This window comes from Oncorhynchus kisutch, linkage group LG2, assembly GCF_002021735.2.
Source record: "Oncorhynchus kisutch isolate 150728-3 linkage group LG2, Okis_V2, whole genome shotgun sequence".
NCBI classification, from domain to species: Eukaryota; Metazoa; Chordata; class Actinopteri; order Salmoniformes; family Salmonidae; genus Oncorhynchus; species Oncorhynchus kisutch.
The window spans coordinates 15,833,072-15,853,415 of record NC_034175.2 but is presented as its reverse complement, the minus strand read 5'-3'; the positions used below and the strand labels follow the sequence as shown (position 1 = coordinate 15,853,415).

Genomic DNA, 20,344 nt, shown 5'->3' with positions numbered 1-20,344 from the left:
AGTATATAGCTCCATTGATTATGTTGTGACTTGTAATGATTGTGGTAAGTGGTTGTTTCACTGTCCATTCTGCTAAATTACTCAGATGTCAAATTTTCTAAGAGAAACCAGGGGCTATGTAATATTTGCTAATGGTACATACCTATCTTGCTCTTATCAAAATGAATGCTAAAAAAGCGACCAGGTACATTATTACAGTAATGTATGTGAAAATGCATATATACAGTATACAGTACCAGTCAAAAGTTTGGACACACCTACTCATTCAAGGCTTTTTCTTTATTTTTAATATTATTTGTACTATTGTGCAAAGCTGTCAAGGCAAAGGGTGGCTACTTCGAAGAATCTAAAATCTAAAATACATTTTGATTTGTTTAACACTTTTTTGGTTATTACATAATTCCATGTGTGTTATTTCATAGTTTTGATGTCTTCACTATTATTCTACAATGTAAATTGATCAGACATACAGTGTAGACATTGTTAATGTTGTAAATGACTATTGTAGCTGGAAACGGCTGATTTTTTATGGAATATCTACATACTGTAGGTGTACAGAGAACCATTATCAGCAACCATCACTCCTGTGTTCCAATGGCACGCTGTGTTAGCTAAGCCAAGTTTATCATTTTAAAAGGCTAATTGATCATTAGAAAACCCTCTTGCAATTATGGTAGCACAGCTGAAAACTGTTGTTCTGATTAAAGAACCAATAAAACGGTCCTTCTTTAGACTAGTTGAGTATCTGGAGCATCGATTACAGGCTCATAACGGCCAGAAACAAAGACCTTTCTTCTGAAACTCGTCAGTCTATTCTTGTTCTGAGAATTGATGGCTATTCCATGTGAAAAATTGCCAAGAAACTGAAGTTCTCGTACAACACTGTGTACTACTTCCTTCACAGAACAGCGCAAACGGTCTCTAACCAGAATAGAAAGAGGAGTGGGAGGCTGCAGTGCACAACTGAGCAAGAGGACAAGTACATTAGTGTCTCAAACAGACGCCTCACATGTCCTCAACTGGCAGCTTCATTAAATAGTACCCGCAAAACACCAGTCTCAACGTTAACAGAGAAGAGGCGATTCCGGGATGCAACTAAGAGTTGTGAAATTTTACCACATACTTGTGAAAATAGTACCAAAGCGATAAAAAAATAGTAAAAGCCCTGATCTCTAAATCACGTGGCATGTCATCATCAACACACACTGAATTCATGTAAATTAGACATCCACCAACCACAGACTACGTGACTGGCACTATTGGGCAATAGGGTAGTGAGGATGGCTCATTATTACAGAAAGGTGATATCATGGGTGAGGGGTAAATCGTGTGCTTGAAAAGAGGGTGAGGGGCATTGTACGAAGGCAAAGTCAGGTCAAAGCAAATTCAACCCAACTCTCGCAAAGGGACCCTGAATGAAATGGTTGGCCTTTGAAGAGCCGTTTCTTTTCCCCCCGTTTAACCTTTGGAAGAAGTTGTAGCAATTAGCCCATATTTAGCGGGTTTGTTGACCATCTCTTTCTAATCTTAATTTCCTTTGCTGTAGGATTTGCTTTCAAGATAGCTATTGGGACATCTTGGGGTGGGTTACCTATGGGTTACCCTTTTAGGCCAGCACATTTAGGTGAGGAGCATAGATGGTTGTATGTGTTACCTTCTTTATAACAGTAGCTGAAACAGAAGTATGATAGAATACATGCACACTGTCCTATAACTGTAACAAGTCAAAAACCTTTAAATCATATAGGGCAGATGCTAAGTGTGAAGTGTGAGTGAATAAGTCAATCCCACTTAAAATACGGTTGATTACCGGCCATATAGACTGCAACAGTACTGAAGGACAATGATACAATATACTGTATATGTGAGATTAAAAGGACATAAATGAAAGCGTTTCAACAAACTCTCTTTGTCAGAGCAACTGATTCTCATTGTGTTGCAGAGTACAGCTATGATTCAGCAGTGGTACGCCACGTGTTCAGCAACATGTACGCGATGGGAGACGTCAGTCACAATCTCGAGGAAAGTTCAAAGCTTAGCTGGTTATAGGAAAACACACATTGTTGAAACACAATGTCCAACGGACCCCAGAGGACTTTTTCACCAGGGAACTAAAGTTTAGCGCGATATTATTAGACCCCAACTAAGTTTGATCTTCTATGCTTGTGCTATATCGAGAGGTGTCAGCTTATAATGTTATCACAGTGGGATATACTCGTTGATATGAAAAGTGTGTCATTGTACTACAACACATACTAACAGTTCTAGGGATATCAAATATTGGGTTATTTTTGAGTGCTTGTGTGTGTCTCTCTGTGTGTAATATAATTGTTTTGATGCATACAGGTTAACAAAAATAATGTAGTTCTATGTTTGGTCAAAAGGTGGCTTGTGCCAAATCATGCCTTGAGATTCCTAGTTGGGTAGGGTTTAGGTGGGCATCAGCCATACTCTAGAGGTAGATGGGGTGTAGTGACAACGACTTACTTGGCAAGATCCTTTGGGATAGCATTGAGTTGGTGGGTCCTCAACAGATAGCTAGCAGGGCAACTAGGAAAGAGAGAGCGAGAGAGAGGCTTTTTTGAGAGGGGTTGCTCTTTGCGAACAGCTGTAGAAGTGAGTAAACAACAGCATAGGGTTTCTAGTGGCTTGCTGCCGGCTACCCAACTTGGTGTGGTTGTCATTAACCACCACCCCAGCCCTCTGCTCTGTAGGCTAACACATGCATAGAGAGTGCCACTTTACAATCCTGTATGTAATGGGAGCAGCGGTAACCTCGATGGGAGGGGGGAGTGAGCCGGCAACCTACTGCTGATATTCCCTTGAGCAAGGAACTTAACCCCCTAAACTGCTCATTGGGAACTGCACTGCGGCTATCTTCTGCTCCAGCCTCTCCAACATAGTGTGTGTGTGTGTGTGTGTGTTTGTGTTTGTTTGTATCGGGGTGAGGGTTGGATTAAAGCAAAAGACAAATGTCCACCTCATGTGGACTAAAAACTATATCTTATCTTATTTTAGGCCAACTGAGTGTTGTTTCTAGATGACCCATATGTATCCATATGTTTTCCCTGCTTGTCATAACCTTGGCTTATAGTGTACAGAGCCTGTCTGGTTGTCACGTTTGTCCTTCCCAGTTAGGGTAACACTGGATCTTCTGTGCCACATAAAGTCAACTCACATAGGGTTGGTCCCAAATTGTTTCCAGCTAATCAGAAACTCTTTTTGTGTGTGTGTGTGTGTGTGTGTGTGTGTGTGTGTGTGTGTGTGTGTGTGTGTGTGTGTGTGTGTGTGTGTGTGTGTGCGTGTGTGCGCGCGTGTGCGCGCGTGTGTGTGCGCGTGAGAGAGAGAGAGAAAGAGCGCGAGACAGATTGATGCACTGGGTTATTTTGGTCAGCCTATCTGTTCATTTCCATCACTCTCCTTTATATATAGTGTATGCTGATTAACCTTTCCCCTAATTCTTCTTGAGATCTTTATTTTCAAACACTATATATACAAAAGTATGTGGACACTCCTTAAAATTAGTGGATTTGTCTATTTCAGCCACACCCGTTGCTGATAGGTGTATAAAATCAAGCACACAGCCATGTACTCTCCATAGACAAACATTGGCAGTAGAATGCCCTTACGGAAGAGCTCTGTGACTTTCAATGTGGCACCGTCATAGGATGCCACCTTTCCAACAAGTCAGTTTGTCAAATTTCTGACCTGCTAGAACTGCCCTAGTCAACTGTAAGTGCTGTTAATGTCAAGTGGAAACGTCTAGGAGCAACAACGGCTCAGCCGTGAAGTGGTAAGCCACACAAGCTCACAGAACAGGACCGTCGAGTGCTGAAGTGCAGAGTGTAAAAGTCATCTGTCCTCGGTTGCAACACTCACTACCAAGTTCCAAACTGCTTCTGGAAGCAACGTCAGCACAAGAGCTGTTCGTCGGGAGCCTCATGAAATGGGTTTCCATGGCCGAACTGCCGCACACAAGGCTAAGATCCCCAATGCGCAATGTCAAGTGTCGGCTGGAGTGGTATAAAGCTTGCCGTCATTGGACTCTGGAGCAGTGGAAACGCGTTCTCTGGAGAAATGATTCACGCTTCACCATCTGGCAGTCCAAAGGACGAATCTGGGTTTCGTGGATGCCGGGAGAATGCTACCTGCCTCAATGCATAGTGCCCACTGTAAAGTTTGGTGGAGGAAGAATGATGGTGTGAGTCTGTTTTTCATGGTTCGGCCAGGCCCCTTTGTTCCAGTGAAGGGAATTCTTAATGCTACAGCATACAATGACATTCTAGATGATTCTGTGCTTACAACTTTGTGGCAACAGTTTGGGGAAGGCCCTTTCCTGTTTCAGCATGACAATGCCCCCGTGCACAAAGCCACGTCCATACAGAAATGGTTTGTCGAGATCGGTGTGGAAGAACTTGACTGGCCTGCACAGAGCCCTGACCTCAACTCCATCGAACACCTTTTGGATGGATTGGAATGCCGACCAGGCCTAATCGCCCAACATCAGTGCTCGACCTCACTAATGCCCCTGTGGCTGAATGGATGTAAGTCACTGCAGTAATGTTCCCACATCTAGTGGAAAGCCTTCCCAAAAGAGTGGAGGCTGTTATAGCATTAAAGGAGGGACCAACTCCATATTAATGCCCATGATTTTGGAATGAGATGTTCGACAAGCAGGTGTCCATATACAGTGGGGCAAAAAAGTATTTAATCAGCCTCCAATTGTGAAAGTTCTCCCACTTAAAAAAGCCTAGTAACAAAGCCTACCATCAGTAACACACTACGCCGCCAGGGACTCAAATCCTGCAGTGCCAGACGTGTCCCCCTGCTTAAGCCAGTACATGTCCAGGCCCGTCTGAAGTTTGCAATAGAGCATTTGGATGATCCAGAAGAAGATTGGGAGAATGTCATATGGTCAGATGAAACCAAAATAGAACTTTTTGGTAAAAACTCAACTCGTTGTGTTTGGAGGTGAAAGAATGCTGAGTTGCATCCAAAGAACACCATACCTACTGTGAAGCATGGGGTGAAACATCATGCTTTGGGGCTGTTTTTCTGCAAAGGGACCAGGACGACTGATCCGTGTAAAGGAAAGAATAAATGGTGCCATGTATCATGAGATTTTGAGTGAAAACCTCCTTCCATCAGCAAGGGCATTGAAGATGAAACGTGGCTGGGTCTTTCAGCATGAAAATGATCCCAAACACACCGCCCGGGCAACGAAGGAGTGGCTTCGTAAGAAGGTCCTGGAGTGGCCTAGCAAGTCTCCAGATCTCAACCCCATAGATGATCTTTGGAGGGAGTTGAAAGTCAATGTTGCCCAGCAACAGCCCCAAAACATCACTGCTCTAGAGGAGATCTGCATGGAGGAATGGGCCAAAATACCAGCAACAGTGTGTGAAAATCTTGTGAAGACTTACAGAAAACATTTGACCTCTGTCATTGCCAACAAAGGGTATATAAAAAGTATTGAGATAAACTTTTGTTATTGACCAAATACTTATTTTCCACCATAATTTGCAAATAAATTCATAAAAAATCCTACAATGTGATTTTCTGGATTTATTTTTCTCATTTTGTCTGTCATAGTTGAAGTGTACCTATGATGAAAATTACAGGCCTCTCTCATCTTTTTAAGTGGGAGAACTTGCACAATTGGTGGCTGACTAAATACTTTTTTGCCCCACTGTACCTTGGTCATGTAGTGCACTTTTTCTTCCTTTATATTTTCTGGGGCATTTGAATAAGCCTAATTTATATTATCTTGCTCTTTGATATTTACGGGAACTGTGTGAACAACTTTATGGGAATAAAAAGGGTTCTATCATTTGAAAGTTTTTCTATGTAGTCAATAATAATAAAGCCATGTTTGTTTTCCATGTGAAAAACATCTGAGCAGGTTGAATTTATGACATTTCATTGGTATCAATGTCTGTAATTTGGTCATGAGTTACAGTTCATGGTCAGTGAACTACAACAATAACATCTCAACATTTCATTCTGCTCATGAACTGTGGTTCACCTAACCTACTATAAAAGATCATTCACAGCAGGCATGTTAGTATCATCTGATTCCCTGTCGTCTGCTGTCAGCTCCATAATTAGTTCATGTTCCATGAGTTACTGTTTAGTAAGGATGAATAAGTGACTTAATTAGTAAAGTGTTGCTCTACGCTCCCTATTGCTTCAATGACAGTGTCAATATGCAGCCCCTCTGCTGAGAGGTCATTTATGAAGGGCCATTGGTAAAATGCAGTGACAGGGTGAGGGTGGTTAGTGTCCACCCTGACAGTGGAAGGTTGGGGGTTTGAGTCTTACTAAAGATGCCAAAAATGTGACCTGATGCCTCCCTGCTTGGCACTCAGCATTAAGGAGATGGATTTGGCGTAAGGCCCTGTTAACAGACTAGCGTCCTCTCCAATATGTAGTTCTACATCAAGCTGCCTCATGCTACAGAAACAAGAGATAGGCTCCTGCTGTTCAGGCTTGGACAAGGGTTACTTACTGTTCAAATGCATTGACAACCTTGCTGGAATAGAACCAGAACAGACAAATATTTGTCATTCCTTGAAAGGAAGCTAATATAATAAAGGCAAAGAGAGAGGGAAACACTTCAGAATGTAATATATATTTTTTCTTTGCATAGAAAACCAACCCATAGGTTCTCCTCATATAAAATACTTCTCGCATTTTCACATACCCAAATTCAATACATAATGTAGATCTCTCATTTAGTCATTCCCATTCGACAAGATTGGTCGTTACCATGAAGTCACTCTCTTCTACCATAAACCACTGAGTTAAAATTCATGTAAAATGACCTAGTATAATCTGGAAGACTATTATGAATAAAAAAATATGTCATTTTTCATTATCTAATTATAGAGCCATTTATATTAATATAAAGTGGAATAGAATGTAACATTAAAACACTTTCTATCCCTTCATTACTTTTGCATGGTCACAGCATCGTATCTGTCTGACCTAAAATGATAGCTGTGCACACTCAATGTATGGATGTGAATTCTAACATTGTTTCATTCCTCTGAGAGAATATGGCAACTGTCAAAATGCTCGAACACACTGAAGTACAGAACTACCGTGGAATGGCAAGAGGGTTACAGACAGACATAGGAACAATCAGTTTCTGAAGACTGCAATGGCGATAGTGACCGTGGACACCAACATCTACAATCCATATTCATTCAGCCTGAATAATTTCACTTAAACTTGACTCTCAAGTCCACATCTCAGTTCTGTTTCTTGAAAGAATCTTCAGAGCTAGGGTCCCCCACTCTTTCTGCTTCACAGCAGTGCTGCTCTTTAACCAGTCACCAGTCCGTTCCCTGACAATGCTTAGACTACAACGGGGATTCATTGCAACTCTTACTCGTGGTTCAGCAGACCTGAAGAACATGGCCCTTGCTGTTTGAGATCCTCGTCGACCTGAGAGAAAGTTGGAAAGAAAGAGAAACAGTTGGAAAGAAAATAATTAAGACTACATTTGCAACGGTGCAAATTCAGTGCTATCTGCTTCACCTTTCACTAGTAACTGAATATATCTGTTAAATCTCCATCTACTTTTCTCCATCTCCTTACCTCGGAGTAGGCAGGGGGAGGAGGGTACCAAAGCTCGGGGGCGTGCATGAACAGTCCTTCATCCTCATCTGCGTCATAGTCGACCAGCAGCGGTGTGAGGGGGGAGTCGATACGGCAGTCGCGGGAGATGTTGCTGTAGCTGGGGGGTTGTGACGGGAGGCGCAGTGACCCAAAGCTACTGGAGGGGGTGTTCAGGGACTCTGCCTGACTGCTCATGCTGTTGGTGCGGCTGCCAAAGCCATTGAAGGGGATGTTCCCAATGACCAGGGGCAACTCTAGGACCACCTTGTCACTGCCGGGAATGTGGACATAGATCTGATGGATAGATATATATAAGTCATTCCTAGGTCACAAGTCCTTTCAATCATTTTCAATGTCAGGTTTATGGTATTAAATCAAGCAACAAGTTGTCTCAAGTTTGTGACTCACCCTAAGGGCATAGTCCACGTGAATGATGTCGCACCCCAGGAGTGAAGGCTTGAGCCTGGGCACTCGGATGGTCTTGCCCTGCCAAATGTCACACATGCCCGAGATGATATGGTTGCCCCTCACGACTGACATCTTCTGCCCTAGGACCTTGGTCCGGCCATTGGCCTGGTAGGTGTGCTTGACCATGATGGCTGCCTTGGGCACCACGATGCGTGAGCAGGTGTTTTCAAACTTGGCATTGATGCAGATGTCCTCGCCCTCGCAGAAGCCCTTGCGGTTGATCTTGGCACTGATGGACACATGTCCATCTGGGATGAACACGCAGGTGAGCTTCTTCTCCTTCGTACCTGCAGCTGGAGCCTGGATGAGAAACAATGAGAAACATTAACATGAGTTAAACATAAATCACCAAGTATGTTGATTCCAAGTCAACCATCATGCCTAACACCAACCACCCAGACCTCAAAATCTCTCATGTATAGCTAGTTATGGCAAAGTTATACAATATGTAACCTTTATTTAACAAGGCAAGTCAGTTAAGAACAAATTCTTATTTACAATGACGGCCTAGGAACAGTGGGTTAACTGCCTTGTTCAGGGGCAGAACGACAGAGTTCTACCTGGTCAGTTCGGGGGATTCAATCTAGCAACATTTCAGTTAATGGCCCAACGCTCTAATCACTAGGCTACCTGCGCTCTAACCACTAGGCTACCTGCCGCCATGCATTAAGCCATGCATCATCATTACATGGCTCATTCAGGAGAACAAGGTGTATAATGTAATAACTATCAAGTGGTATATATTCCTTGTGGTGATAATTATGATGATGTGAATGAGCTGTTATGTACCAGGAGGTCAGGGGTGTTGACGTCCAAGGGCTCCTCCACCTCAAAGTGTTTCTCGCACTGCAAGGCAGGCTGGGAAGGCCTCTCCATCACTGCCCTGACATAATACTGGACACAGCCAAACTTCCCCTTGTAAGACGACACCAGTTGCCTGTGACAAAAGCAGGAGGAATATTTATTGTGGGATGCTGTCATTATTACATAATGCTATGCCTTTATAGGTACCAAACAACAAGGTTTTTACAGTCCTTGATGCTTACCCAGCATGTGGCAGCTCAAAGCCAAACATGTACTCATATCTGTTCCCTGGTCTGAGAGTTACCAAGCCATTGGAATCTGAGGATGAGAGAAATACATTATGGTCCATTCATTAAACTATGAACAGGTTCATATATTTTAGGCTATTTGTGCAATCCACTGTAGACCACAGGGCACCCACCATTGGTCCATTTATAGTGCTTAATGGGCCAATAAAAATCACCACTGGTGCATTTGATCACCCATAAACATAAACGTATGCAAATAAAACATATAGCGAGTCTATAAAGCAGAATTTCTCATGCTCCATCTTTGAGTACTGTACTCGCAGAATTCAGTAGCCAACTAGTGGCAGTGGATAAATCCTGAATGACACAGGGTGTAGCCTGCCGACTGCAGCGAATGTCTATATTCACATTCGATACAAAGACATTTACTTGTGTTTATATTTTAGTTTATAATATTACCTCTAGTCTGTTGGTCCAGATAAACGGTATCTTCGTATTTCAGATATTCAATGTCTTCACGGCATCTGTGCTTTCCTTTCGCGTACTCTACTTTTGCGCATCCAATTCCAAACACTCTCATAGCTGACACCTTGGTCACCTCGGACACCTCAACCACAATATTCCCGGCTACCTTGTCACCACTGGAGTAGAAAGCCTTCGTAGGATCATGGAAAACGATCTCAAATATTTTCAATTTCTTTGTAATGATTACCATTTTAATATTCGTTTAGTGTGCCAGTGAGTAAGAAAATATAAATGGAAAATAGCCGACCACTATTATTAGCTAGTTAAGCCTATCGATGAACAAATGTCCAACGTCTTGATTGCTATCCAAATAACTATACTGTCACAATGTTAGCTACTTATTGTCATCAACCGTACAATTGGGAGCTGACTGTAAACAGCAAGTCTCCGCTTTGGTTTTATATGGATGCCAATAGACATCACAACGCAGTCTTGCCCGCTGCACACTCACTATCCCGTTTCGGGACTGTGCATGCTGTCGGTGAATGCACAGTCTGAACTGCTGCATGTACAGCGCTCTCATTGGTAAAAAAAAATATTGTTTGTGCCCCTCCTTGCCAATCAGCACACAGAAAGACCGCGTGGACACCTCATGGTAAAGTAACGAAGAAGAGTAGCTCTATCGCATGTATAGGCGTGTTTCAGGGGTTAGATCCATCTAGATCTTGTCCCCCAAAATGAGTCAACAAAATCATTACACCCAACATACACGTGTTAACAGAAAATGTTCTCTCAATCTCTAATACTAAAATGTTGATTGAACGCAAGCATGAACAAGTTTGTTACTTCCAACAAACACCTTTCATTTGGGTAGGTAGCCAAATGTGTCTCTGATGGTAGGCTATGCTTGCTGACAATCAACACTCAAAAGGTGTGTTCAAATCCCAAATCTGACAGGATCTGGTGTGATGTGAAAAGATGTTGCAACATGGTCTCAGAGCATTTCGTATTGTAGCGACCCGCACAGACAGCTGCGTGTTATGAATTATGCTGTTTGTTTGTTGTGTTGTACTTACCGGGGGCCTGTTGCACAAAACTAGGATAAGGGATTAAGCCAGGATATCTTGGTGATCCTGGCTCAATTGATCCGTAATCCGGTTGCACTAAAGATGGATAGGGGGCAGGAGGATATGTTATGGTATAAATTACCATGGAGATTTATTCTGTGGAGCTAGCCTGCTCCAGACCAGGCTAAATTCCAGGATCTATTTAATCTCATCCCTAATGTCAGTCAGCAGTCACCACAAATGGAAACCAATAGTTATTTCACTGCTCACTATACATTGTTATCACATATAACTAGACCCACTGTTATTATTTAAACGTTTGTGATCATTAATTTCAATGATTTTGGATAAAAAATGATTTTTAGATGATGTTGCTATCATTAGATAATTTACAGTTTCCCATAGACTATAAGGCTATATATAAAATGATAGAATATTAGGGCCACAGAGGGGAAAAAAAACACAAGTCATAATATTGTAACCAGTTGTTTTAAAGGAGGACAGTTGTTAAAATGACAGATGTGGGGCATTTCGTGAAATTGTACTTCAGTATGGTTTCATAAACAAAGACATGCTGATGTGCCAGAATATTAAGTATCACATTGTCATAAGTATCAAAACAATATGTAGCTTTTCTGCAGAAAGAACCAGCCTCATAAATTTATGACTTTATCCTTTTTCTTCAGTGTGGCCCTAGTACTCTGTCATATAAACAAATACACATTCCATATGAATATAAAAACACAATGTGTAACATTATGTTCCTTTATTGAATAAGGACAAAACAAAGCAGGTAAACCATCAGCTCCTTTCGAAACTGAAGTCACAGTGACTCTACAAGATGGAAAGCACAGAATCCAAGCATATTATACAAAATGATACATACACATTCAAAGGTCTGTATATAACACACCCTGCATGTCTGCACACTAAAATAAATGCAGGACAAATCCATACACATCAACTGAACAGACAAATGAATGGATGCAGTAGCCTCCCTGCAGCCTTGTATTACACACAGTATACCGCACAAACATCATAAGAGGCCAAATTCGTCAAAAAACGAACCCCAAAAAAACCAAATTCCTCTGCCACCGCAGGACATATTTAACCAAAATTGAAAGCACACATACTAACTAAAATAATTCAACACATATTGGTCCCTCAGCAGCCGACCACTGTCGTCATCAGGGAAGATTGCCGGATTGTCCCAGTCCATGGCTGGTGGCACTCTGGGGGCCCTCTCCTTCCTCAGGCAGGCCACATTGTGGAGGACAGCACAAGCCACAGTAATATCACATGCCCTAACAGGGCTGACCCTTAATTTGTGAAGGCAGTGAAAGCGTGCCTTCAGGTGGCCAAAGGTCATTTCAACTCTGGCCCTGGTCCTGGCATGGGCATGGTTGTAGGCCTGCTGTGCTTCCTGGGGGTCTGTGAAAGCCATACCCCCTGTCTCCCAGCAACACACCAGAGAATTCACCTGTCAACACAAAATCTCATCATTACTACCTCATAAACACAGTGATATTCTTGACACAGCCATGATGGTTATAAATAGGGGTTGTGTGGCTTACCTTGTGATAGATTTCAGAGGCCCGAAAGATTCTGGAGTCATGGACTGAGCCAGGCCATTTTGCCACAACATTGCTGATCACACAGTCAGCATTGCAGACCATCTGAAATCATAAGATGAGGAATATTACACCAATCAATGCACATCACTGGCAATGCAGAGTGTTCGTCAATGGACAATATCAAAAAGTTATGTTCACCTGAACATTAATGCTGTGAAAGGATTTCCTATTCACAAAATCGGCCTCATGGGCACCTGAGGGGGCTTTTATCCTTATGTGTGTGCAGTCCACTGCACCAATGACATTGGGGAAACCTGTCACAAAGTAATGAGTATCCTACTATGTGTTAACAGTTGTCCTGTAATTTGTAGATCCTCTTACCTGCAATCCTATAGAACTCCTCTTTGATGTCACAGAGTCTTCTGTGGCCAGGGAAGGAGATGAAGACATCTGCTAATGCTTTGATAGCCAGACACACACACTCCTTATTGTGCGGCAAATTGTGGCCTTGTTCAGCTGTTCTGCATCCCCCACTGAGTACAGGAAGGCTCCACTAGCAAAAAAGCGCAAGGCCACACAAACCATTTGCTCCACACTCAGTGCATGGCTCCGTGCAGTGCGGTGCTTAATCCTGGGACCCAGTAGTCTGCATAGATACCTGATGCCATCTGCAGAAAACCTGTATCTTTCATATAGATGGTCATCAGGGAAGGCCAGTGCGTCCAACCGGTCCCTGAAGACCCTTTCTCGCCTGAAGGCTCTCCTCAGCACAAGTGCTTCTTCATCCACCACATCTCGCACGAATGGGCATGCCATTGTCAGAGCAGAAAGGAACACACAATTTTGGGCCTTCATATAGGCTAGTGGCCACACCTGGTGCTGGGGGGGTGGGCAAAAGAGGGCGATGCCTTATAACGATGACTTGGTTGTACTGATTGCTGGGAAAATAAAAAAAAACTTAGAAAGATGCCACCGTCCTGTGTGCTCACAATAAGAGCTCATATGTCATGGCTCACTTGACTTTACGAGAATATACCTAATTTTTATTTTGAGCTGTGTCATCTTCTTGGAGCTGGGGGAGGAAAGAAAAATAATGATTAATACATTTGTGTTACAGTTAGCATACAGTGTACATTGAAGGCATATCTCACCTCCCTCTCAAGTTTTTTTATTTCAAGGTCCAGTTTCCTAATTGTCCTCTTTTTTATTTCGAACTCCAGTGCAAGATTTTCCATCTTTTTCTTCTTGTACTGAATGTCTATGTCTGCCAGTTCTATTTGGCGCCGGAGGTGGTTGCCATACAACTTTCTGATAGCTTGTGAGCTCTGTGAACACAATACAATTAGCGCAGCTGGAATTTGGCAGGATGTGGTGTCCTTTTATTAATACGCACTATGTTGCCAGGCTGGTTTTCCCACTGTATAGCATCTGGGTCCTGTAAAAGAAATTCGATTTTTAGATTTTGATGAGGACTCCTCACCATTGTAGAGTAAATAGTACTTTCACAGTCTTAACATGATACCTCATGCCTTCTGGAATCCAGAGAGATGGTCTCCTCCTCATCATCATCATCGTCTCCATCATGTGCTGTTGCTGCTGCACTGGGGCCTTCACCCTATCACATTTAATCGGATTCATATTGAAGCTAGTAGACAAGACATGCCAGGCCTACAGTATGCCTTTGATGGAGTACTCACTGGATCAGCATAGTCTGGTGCTTGTGCTGGTGGCTCTAACAGGAACACAGTGCTGCCAGACACTGCAAGGCAATAGGTAAACCAAAGTCAGACAGTCCAAATTGATTCAATATGAATGTGGTTGTATCCCATGTAGAGATGGAAGGACATACCTTGAATGAAGCGGGTGGCATCTTGGGAGGAACCTATGCTCGTCTCTTTCCCCCCAGGGATCCCCTCTAAGACGGGCCTGCCTTTATTTAGCTCCAAGGCCATGTCCTCTGCTGGGGTAAGGTCAGCCTTTGGTGACCCACCACCCGTGCCTTGTCTGTGGGTATTCTTTTTCACTGCTAAAACAGTACAGACAATGTGTGAGCAGGCACCTTCTGGGTACAATATATGCTTGTGCTTTGTTAAATATTAGTCAGGGACCATACCATTCTGCAGAATGTTTTTGTATTTGATTTTGACCTGCTGCCATGTCCGTTTTGGCCCGTTCATGTTTAATCTACACACACACACACACACACACACACACACACATTTAATGGAGTCACACTGCAAAAAATTACTTGGTATTTTTGTCTTGTTTTCAGTAAAAATATCAAAAAATTTATCATAGCTTTATACAGTGTGATGGAGTTACTTTACACAATTTCACTCATATCTGCAGTGCATTTCAATAAAAAATTTAACCGTTTCATAATTACAGTACAACTGCATTTTTGGAGATGTGAATTAAATATTTGAATTGTAATTGTGATGTTTCAGCGGAGCGGTGAGTGTGTATTTGTGCACTACTTACGCATTCAGGCGGTCTGCAATACTTTGCCACGCTTTTTCTCTTTGCTTTATCACTGTGGCGGTGTTGCCTTTCTTCTTAATTATATCTTTTACCTCCTCGTATGCCTCCATGAGGATTTGTGCTTCCGACGGGGAAAAGTACGCGGCTCTAGTTGCCATGGTAAATCAGTTAATCTGTGATCTGTGGCGGGGTCTATTTGAGTGAGCCGTGAGCGCGCACCTATCCAGGATTGGTTTCACCTGGCTTAATGAATCCGTGTCTGCTCATCCTGGCTTGGTCTTTGTGCAACCAATTAAGCCTGGACGCACATGTTTTGGCTTCATTGAGCTCAGCTGAGTCATTTATCCCGGATGTCTTAATTCTACTTTTGTGCAACAGGCCCCAGTACCCGTATTCTGACATGCCAGTCAACCTGCTATCTGCCAGCCTGGAATGTTCCGGTGCGGGCATCCTTGTGGTTGGTGGAGCGGTGGGGTGGTTTGGAAGGGGGTGGAGCACCGCAAGTTTAAGACCATGCTTAGCCATTGTTCTCTCTCTTACGTTTTGTCTTAACAAGAGATGGTAACTGTTGTTTTATACTGTGATCCTTGATTTATTTGTTGTGGGCTACGGCCAAACAGTAACCTGTGTTGAGTTGTTTTAATAAACCCGGAATTCGTAAACTCAAGCCTCTGACTGGACATTTGTTCATTTATGATCTAGCCAGGTCATTACAGTATTATTCTGTAAGTTTATCTGAGACACTCCATTTTGTATGATATGTTACGTTTCGTATGGTATGTATCCATTTCTGGATGTCCATCATCCATTTCTTATGATATGTTACGAATTACAATTCATATGATACTCAACGAATTTCAATTTGTACAATATGTTACATATTTGCAAAATGTACAGTATGTTACGAATTTGCAAAACATGTTAGGAATTCCAATTTGTTATGGCTGATGTTAGCTAGGTGGCTAACACTAACGTTTTCTAGCTCTAGGGGTAAGGGTTAGGAGTTAGGTTAAAAGGTTAAGACTAGGGTTAGGGTTAGCTAAAAAGGATTGGGTTAGGGGAAGGGTTAGCTAAAAGGGTTATGGGATAGCTAACATGCTAAGGAGTTGCAAAGTAGCAAAAAAGTTGAAAGTAGGTGCAAATTAGCTCAAATTGCCCGCAATGAGATTTCAACAAATAACCTTTAGGTTGCTAGACGTTCTTGTTATACGCCCACCCCGAACAACCACCCTCCTTTTAACTTTTTAACCATACCAAACCAAACGTATATCCTACTCATTTGAGTGTCCCGGATGTACATTTACTATGTTATGCCTAGTCTATAAGACCAGTGTGGATAATGAGGGGGTTGTTGCTGGTTTAAATCTTTTAACTCATTCATAAAGCACCTGTGGTTCCCTTTGCAAGGCATGGTCATAAAGCCTGGTTGCCTGGTTGCTATCTGGAACAGTGAAAGACTATCTTTCACGACACAATCAGAAGTTAAACATAGGCATAATCGTTTCACAGCGCTGAGGTAACAAGTAACAACCTTCAAGAGTGTACTTGACAGAGATTTGGCTACTTGGCACCTTTGGAACAGAATGCAGGCTGTAATGTGCAAACCCATTGTACATTTTTAGAAATGGGCGAAAATGTTAGCAGTCAGAGACCTACCTAGATTTGTTTAAGGAGAAAACACATCGCACTGAATGACGGTCTGCCTTGCCTTAGAATGTTGGTAAGCCTCTGACTACCGACATTTTCCCCTGAATCCCCTTGCAAAAAAGATTGCAGTCAGAGATCAGTATAACTGCAGTATGTAGTAATTTTGCAGTGTAACTGCAGTTAGAGTGCAGTTTAACTGTAGTTCACCTGCAGTACACTGCAGTTATTCTGCAAATACTAGGTCCAAAATACCACAGTTAAATTAAATATTGAATCTAATTTTATTTGTCACATGCGCCGAATACAACAGGGGTAGACCTTACTGTGAAATGCTTACTTACAAGCACTTAATCAACAATGCTTTAAGCATTTAAGAAGAAAAGATAGCTACGTTTTTAAAAGATTTGAAAACAGAAGTAACAAAGAATTAAACAGCAGCAGTAAAATAACAATAGCGAGGCTATATACAGGGGGTACCAGTACAGAGTCAATGTGCGGGGGCACCATTTACTCGAGGTAATTGAGGTAATATGTACATGTAGGTTAAAGTGACCATGCATAGATAATAAACAGAGAGTAGCAGCAGCGTAAAACAGGGTCTGGGTAGCCCTTTCAGGAGTCTTATGGCTTGGGGTAGAAGCTGTTAAGAAGTCTTTTGGACCTAGACTTTGCACTACGGTACCGTGTGGTAGCAAGGAGATTAGGGTGGCTGGAGTCTTTGACCATTTTTAGGGCCTTCCTCTGACACCGCCTGGTATAGAGGTCCTGGATGGTGGGAAGCTTGGCCCCAGTGATGTACTGGGCCGTACGCACTACCCTCTGTAGTGCCTTGCGGTCAGAGTTCGAGCATTTGCCATACCAGGCAGTGATGCAATCCGTCAGGATGGTGCAGCTGTAGAACCTTTTGAGGATCTGAGGACCCATGCCAAATCTTTTCAGTCTCCGGAGGGGGAATAGGCTTTGTTGTGCCCTCTTCATGACTGTCTTAGAGTGTTTGGACCATGATAGTTTGTTGGTGATGTGGACACCAAGGAACTTGACGTTCTTAACTTGCTCAACTGCAGCCTCGTCAATAAGAATGGGGGCGTGCTCAGTTCTCCTTTTCCTGTAGTCCACAATCATCTCGTTTGTCTTGATCACATTGAGGGAGAGGTTGTTGTCCTGTCACCACACGGCCAGGTCTCTGACCTCCTCCCTTTAGGCTGTCTAATCATTGTTGGTGATCAGGCCTAACACCGTTGTGTCATCGGCAAACTTGATGATGGTGTTGGAAGTGTGCCTGGCCATGCAGGTATGAGTGAACAGGGAGTACAGGAGGGGACTGAGCACGCACCCCTGAGGGGCCCCCGTGATGAGGATCAGTGTGGCGGATGTGTTTTTACCTACCCTTACCACCTTGGGGCGGCCCATCAGGAAGTCCAGGATCCAGTTGCAGAGGGAGGTGTTTAGTCCCAGGGTCCTTTGAGGACACTATGGTGTTGAACGCTGAGCTGTAGTCAATGAATAGCACTCTCACATAGGTGTTCCTTTTGTCCAGGTGGGAAAGGGCAATGTTGAGTGCAATAGAGATTGCATCATCTGTGGATCTGTTGGGGCGGTATGCAAATTGGAGTGGGTCTAAGATTTCTGGGATAATGGTGTTGATGTGAGCCATGACCAGCCTTTCAAAGCACTTCATGCCTACAGATGTAGCTACTGGTGTGTCCGTGCCTTTAGTATGGCCATCCCACTGGGCACAGACGTCAGTTCAGCGTCTAGTTTTGATTTACATCAGTTTCACGTTGATTCAATGCCATCACATGCATTTCTGGGGTTGAAATGGGGTGGAAACAACTTTAATTCAACCAGTTTTTGCCTAGTGGGATGGCTTCTGTTCAAATTCCTGCCAATTCAATCAAAACTTGCCAGTAGCTGTCTATGGTCCAGTCCTTTCTGTGGTTTTTGTGAGTAGACTAATGGAGAGTGGTGGTCTCTATGGATGTATAATGTTCTGAAACCACTTGTGTCTGCTGCATAAAATTAGTCAGACCAGGTAACGTTTGATGAGTGACTGCTGAGGGAGAGGAAATGGGCTTGTTACGGTATGGCGCCATCTAATGGTTAGAATAATTGGTGTTTGGTGTTCAGAATGAATGTTCAGAGCTCGACTTGTCAGTTAAAGCAGGCACACAATTACCACAACTGTCTGTCTGTGCACCTACTGCAGAAGTTTTTGAAATTCAAATACTATTACTTTGGCTATCCGTCCTAAAAATATACCCCCTAGGGCAGGGCATCCTCATCATGAGCCTATAACGCCCGATTCATACCCACTACATTCATCCCCCTTGTACCTCCTCCCCCACGAGAGACTGCCCCACATTGGGTGCCATTGTAACGGGACGGATCTAAACCCGGGTCTCCCATGGGAGAAACCAACATCTTGACCATTAGACCAAGAGAAGATTCCCTTTGGGCTGAGGGTGACACTGATTTTGAAGTCGCAGGCAGGGCTACCTCATAACGAGACCATGAGCCTGACTCATGTCCACTACATAGACATTTTGTACACATACATGTTGGTTGGTGTAATACCGGTAAAAAGCAATAAAGATTCAAACAAATTGGTTTGGTGACATCAGAGACTCTGACCATGAAGGGTATTGCCTGGGTCACACATCAGCTGGGCCAAAACATGTAATCCCCTCATGGAAGGCCCCAGTGATAATTGAACTTGCGAACCCTGATTAACAAGACCAGTGTTCATCTCCCAGGTGGCGCAGTGATATCTGTGCCACCAGAGATTCTGGGTTCGAGCCCAGGCTCTGCCACAGCCGGCTGCGACCGGGAGGCTCATGGGGCGATGCACAATTGACCCAGCGTCGTCCGGGTTAGGGAGGGTTTGGCCGGCAGGGATATCATTGTCTCATTGCGCACTAGTGACTCCTGTGTCGGGCCGGGCGCAGTGCACGCTGACCAGGTTGTTAGGTGTACTGTGTTTCATCTGACACATTGGTGCGGCTGGCTTCTTGGTTGGATGTGCGTTGTGTCAAGAAGCAGTGCGGCTTGGTTGGGTTGTGTTTCGGAGGATGCATGGCTCTCGACCTTCGCCTCTCCCGAGTCCGTACGTGAGTTACAGCGATGAGACAAGACAGTAACTACTTCTAATTGGGGAGAAAAAGGGGTCAAATAATAATTTTAAAAACAAGACCAGTGTTCTAACCCTGATCCTCTTCTAGGCGCTGCCCGTCACAGTCGATGATGTGACACAACCAAGGTGGGTTGATGCAATGAAACACATTTAGTTGGGCAGGAATTAGACCTATGGGGGGTGATTTGTGCCAGAATTAAGCCTTGTGAACTACTGATAACTCTCACCAAGTCACCTAACATCTTCCTAGCGCCATTAAATACCGGCATGAATTAACATGCACTGTCAATGGAGACAAGTTTTTTCCTAAGGCGTCAAACTGCTAACGCGTTCCAGTCATGTAGACGTAGTGTTCACGTCACGTGACGTGGCACTGACACGTCAAGTGTCAGTTTGCTTGTAAGTTTACTATGAAAGATCTCACCATAAATGCCTTAAAAATGTCTACATGACATCTAAGTGTACATCATGCTTTTACGTCGTGTACGTAAATTATGTTAGTTTAAGTGTGTTTAGTTTATTATTAAAGATCTCACTATGATCTTTGCAACAACAACAAAAATTAATTGCCAGAGTAATCTAATCAATTTCATTTGTCTATTTAGCTAAAATAGGCATATCACTTCAATTACAAATATTATTAGGCAAGTTGATTTGCAGCCAGCCACCATTACTGTGCACTGTAGATATGCATATTTCTCAAATTAATATGGACACAAGGGCTTCTTTGTTGGAGGTAGCCCTATTCAGAAATAAGAGGTAGCCTAGGTCTCAAGTGGCACATTCAAAACAACTCAAAACTTGTCAATCTCTGACTTCCGACATCAGCACAGTCATGGC

General features: G+C 43.2%; 2 protein-coding genes across 2 annotated transcripts; both read right to left on the bottom strand.

Annotated features, from left to right (window-relative positions):
- Positions 1–6,607: 6,607 nt before the first annotated feature.
- On the bottom strand, positions 6,608–10,093 carry LOC109907943 (thioredoxin-interacting protein). The gene is made up of 6 exons (XM_020506255.2): positions 9,600–10,093; positions 9,135–9,210; positions 8,878–9,025; positions 8,029–8,388; positions 7,600–7,914; positions 6,608–7,446 (listed from the first exon to the last, which is right to left on the bottom strand). The coding sequence occupies exons 1-6, from the start codon at positions 9,853–9,855 to the stop codon at positions 7,387–7,389; spliced, it is 1,215 nt and encodes a 404-aa protein (XP_020361844.1). The 5' UTR covers positions 9,856–10,093; the 3' UTR covers positions 6,608–7,386.
- Positions 10,094–11,402: 1,309 nt separating this feature from the next.
- LOC116356683 (uncharacterized) lies at positions 11,403–14,891 on the bottom strand. The gene is made up of 10 exons (XM_031803378.1): positions 14,728–14,891; positions 14,360–14,430; positions 14,096–14,272; positions 13,944–14,005; positions 13,769–13,861; positions 13,640–13,681; positions 13,398–13,571; positions 12,628–13,318; positions 12,247–12,348; positions 11,403–12,152 (listed from the first exon to the last, which is right to left on the bottom strand). Exons 1-8 carry the CDS (start codon positions 14,883–14,885, stop codon positions 13,283–13,285), a joined length of 813 nt encoding a protein of 270 aa, XP_031659238.1. The 5' UTR covers positions 14,886–14,891; the 3' UTR covers positions 11,403–12,152; positions 12,247–12,348; positions 12,628–13,282.
- Positions 14,892–20,344: the final 5,453 nt, after the last annotated feature.

Excerpts from the sequence above, each read along its gene's own strand:
- LOC116356683 (XM_031803378.1), bottom strand. The coding sequence starts at position 14,885 with ATGGCAACTAGAGCCGCGTACTTTTCCCCGTCGGAAGCACAAATCCTC. Across the intron at positions 14,273-14,359 it reads CAAAAACATTCTGCAGAATG|CAGTGAAAAAGAATACCCAC; the intron begins GTATGGTCCCTG and ends GTACTGTTTTAG. Across the intron at positions 13,572-13,639 it reads AAAACCAGCCTGGCAACATA|AGCTCACAAGCTATCAGAAA; the intron begins GTGCGTATTAAT and ends TTGTGTTCACAG.
- LOC109907943 (XM_020506255.2), bottom strand. The coding sequence starts at position 9,855 with ATGGTAATCATTACAAAGAAATTGAAAATATTTGAGATCGTTTTCCAT. Across the intron at positions 9,026-9,134 it reads TTTGAGCTGCCACATGCTGG|GCAACTGGTGTCGTCTTACA; the intron begins GTAAGCATCAAG and ends CTTTTGTCACAG. Across the intron at positions 7,915-8,028 it reads ACGTGGACTATGCCCTTAGG|ATCTATGTCCACATTCCCGG; the intron begins GTGAGTCACAAA and ends TCTATCCATCAG.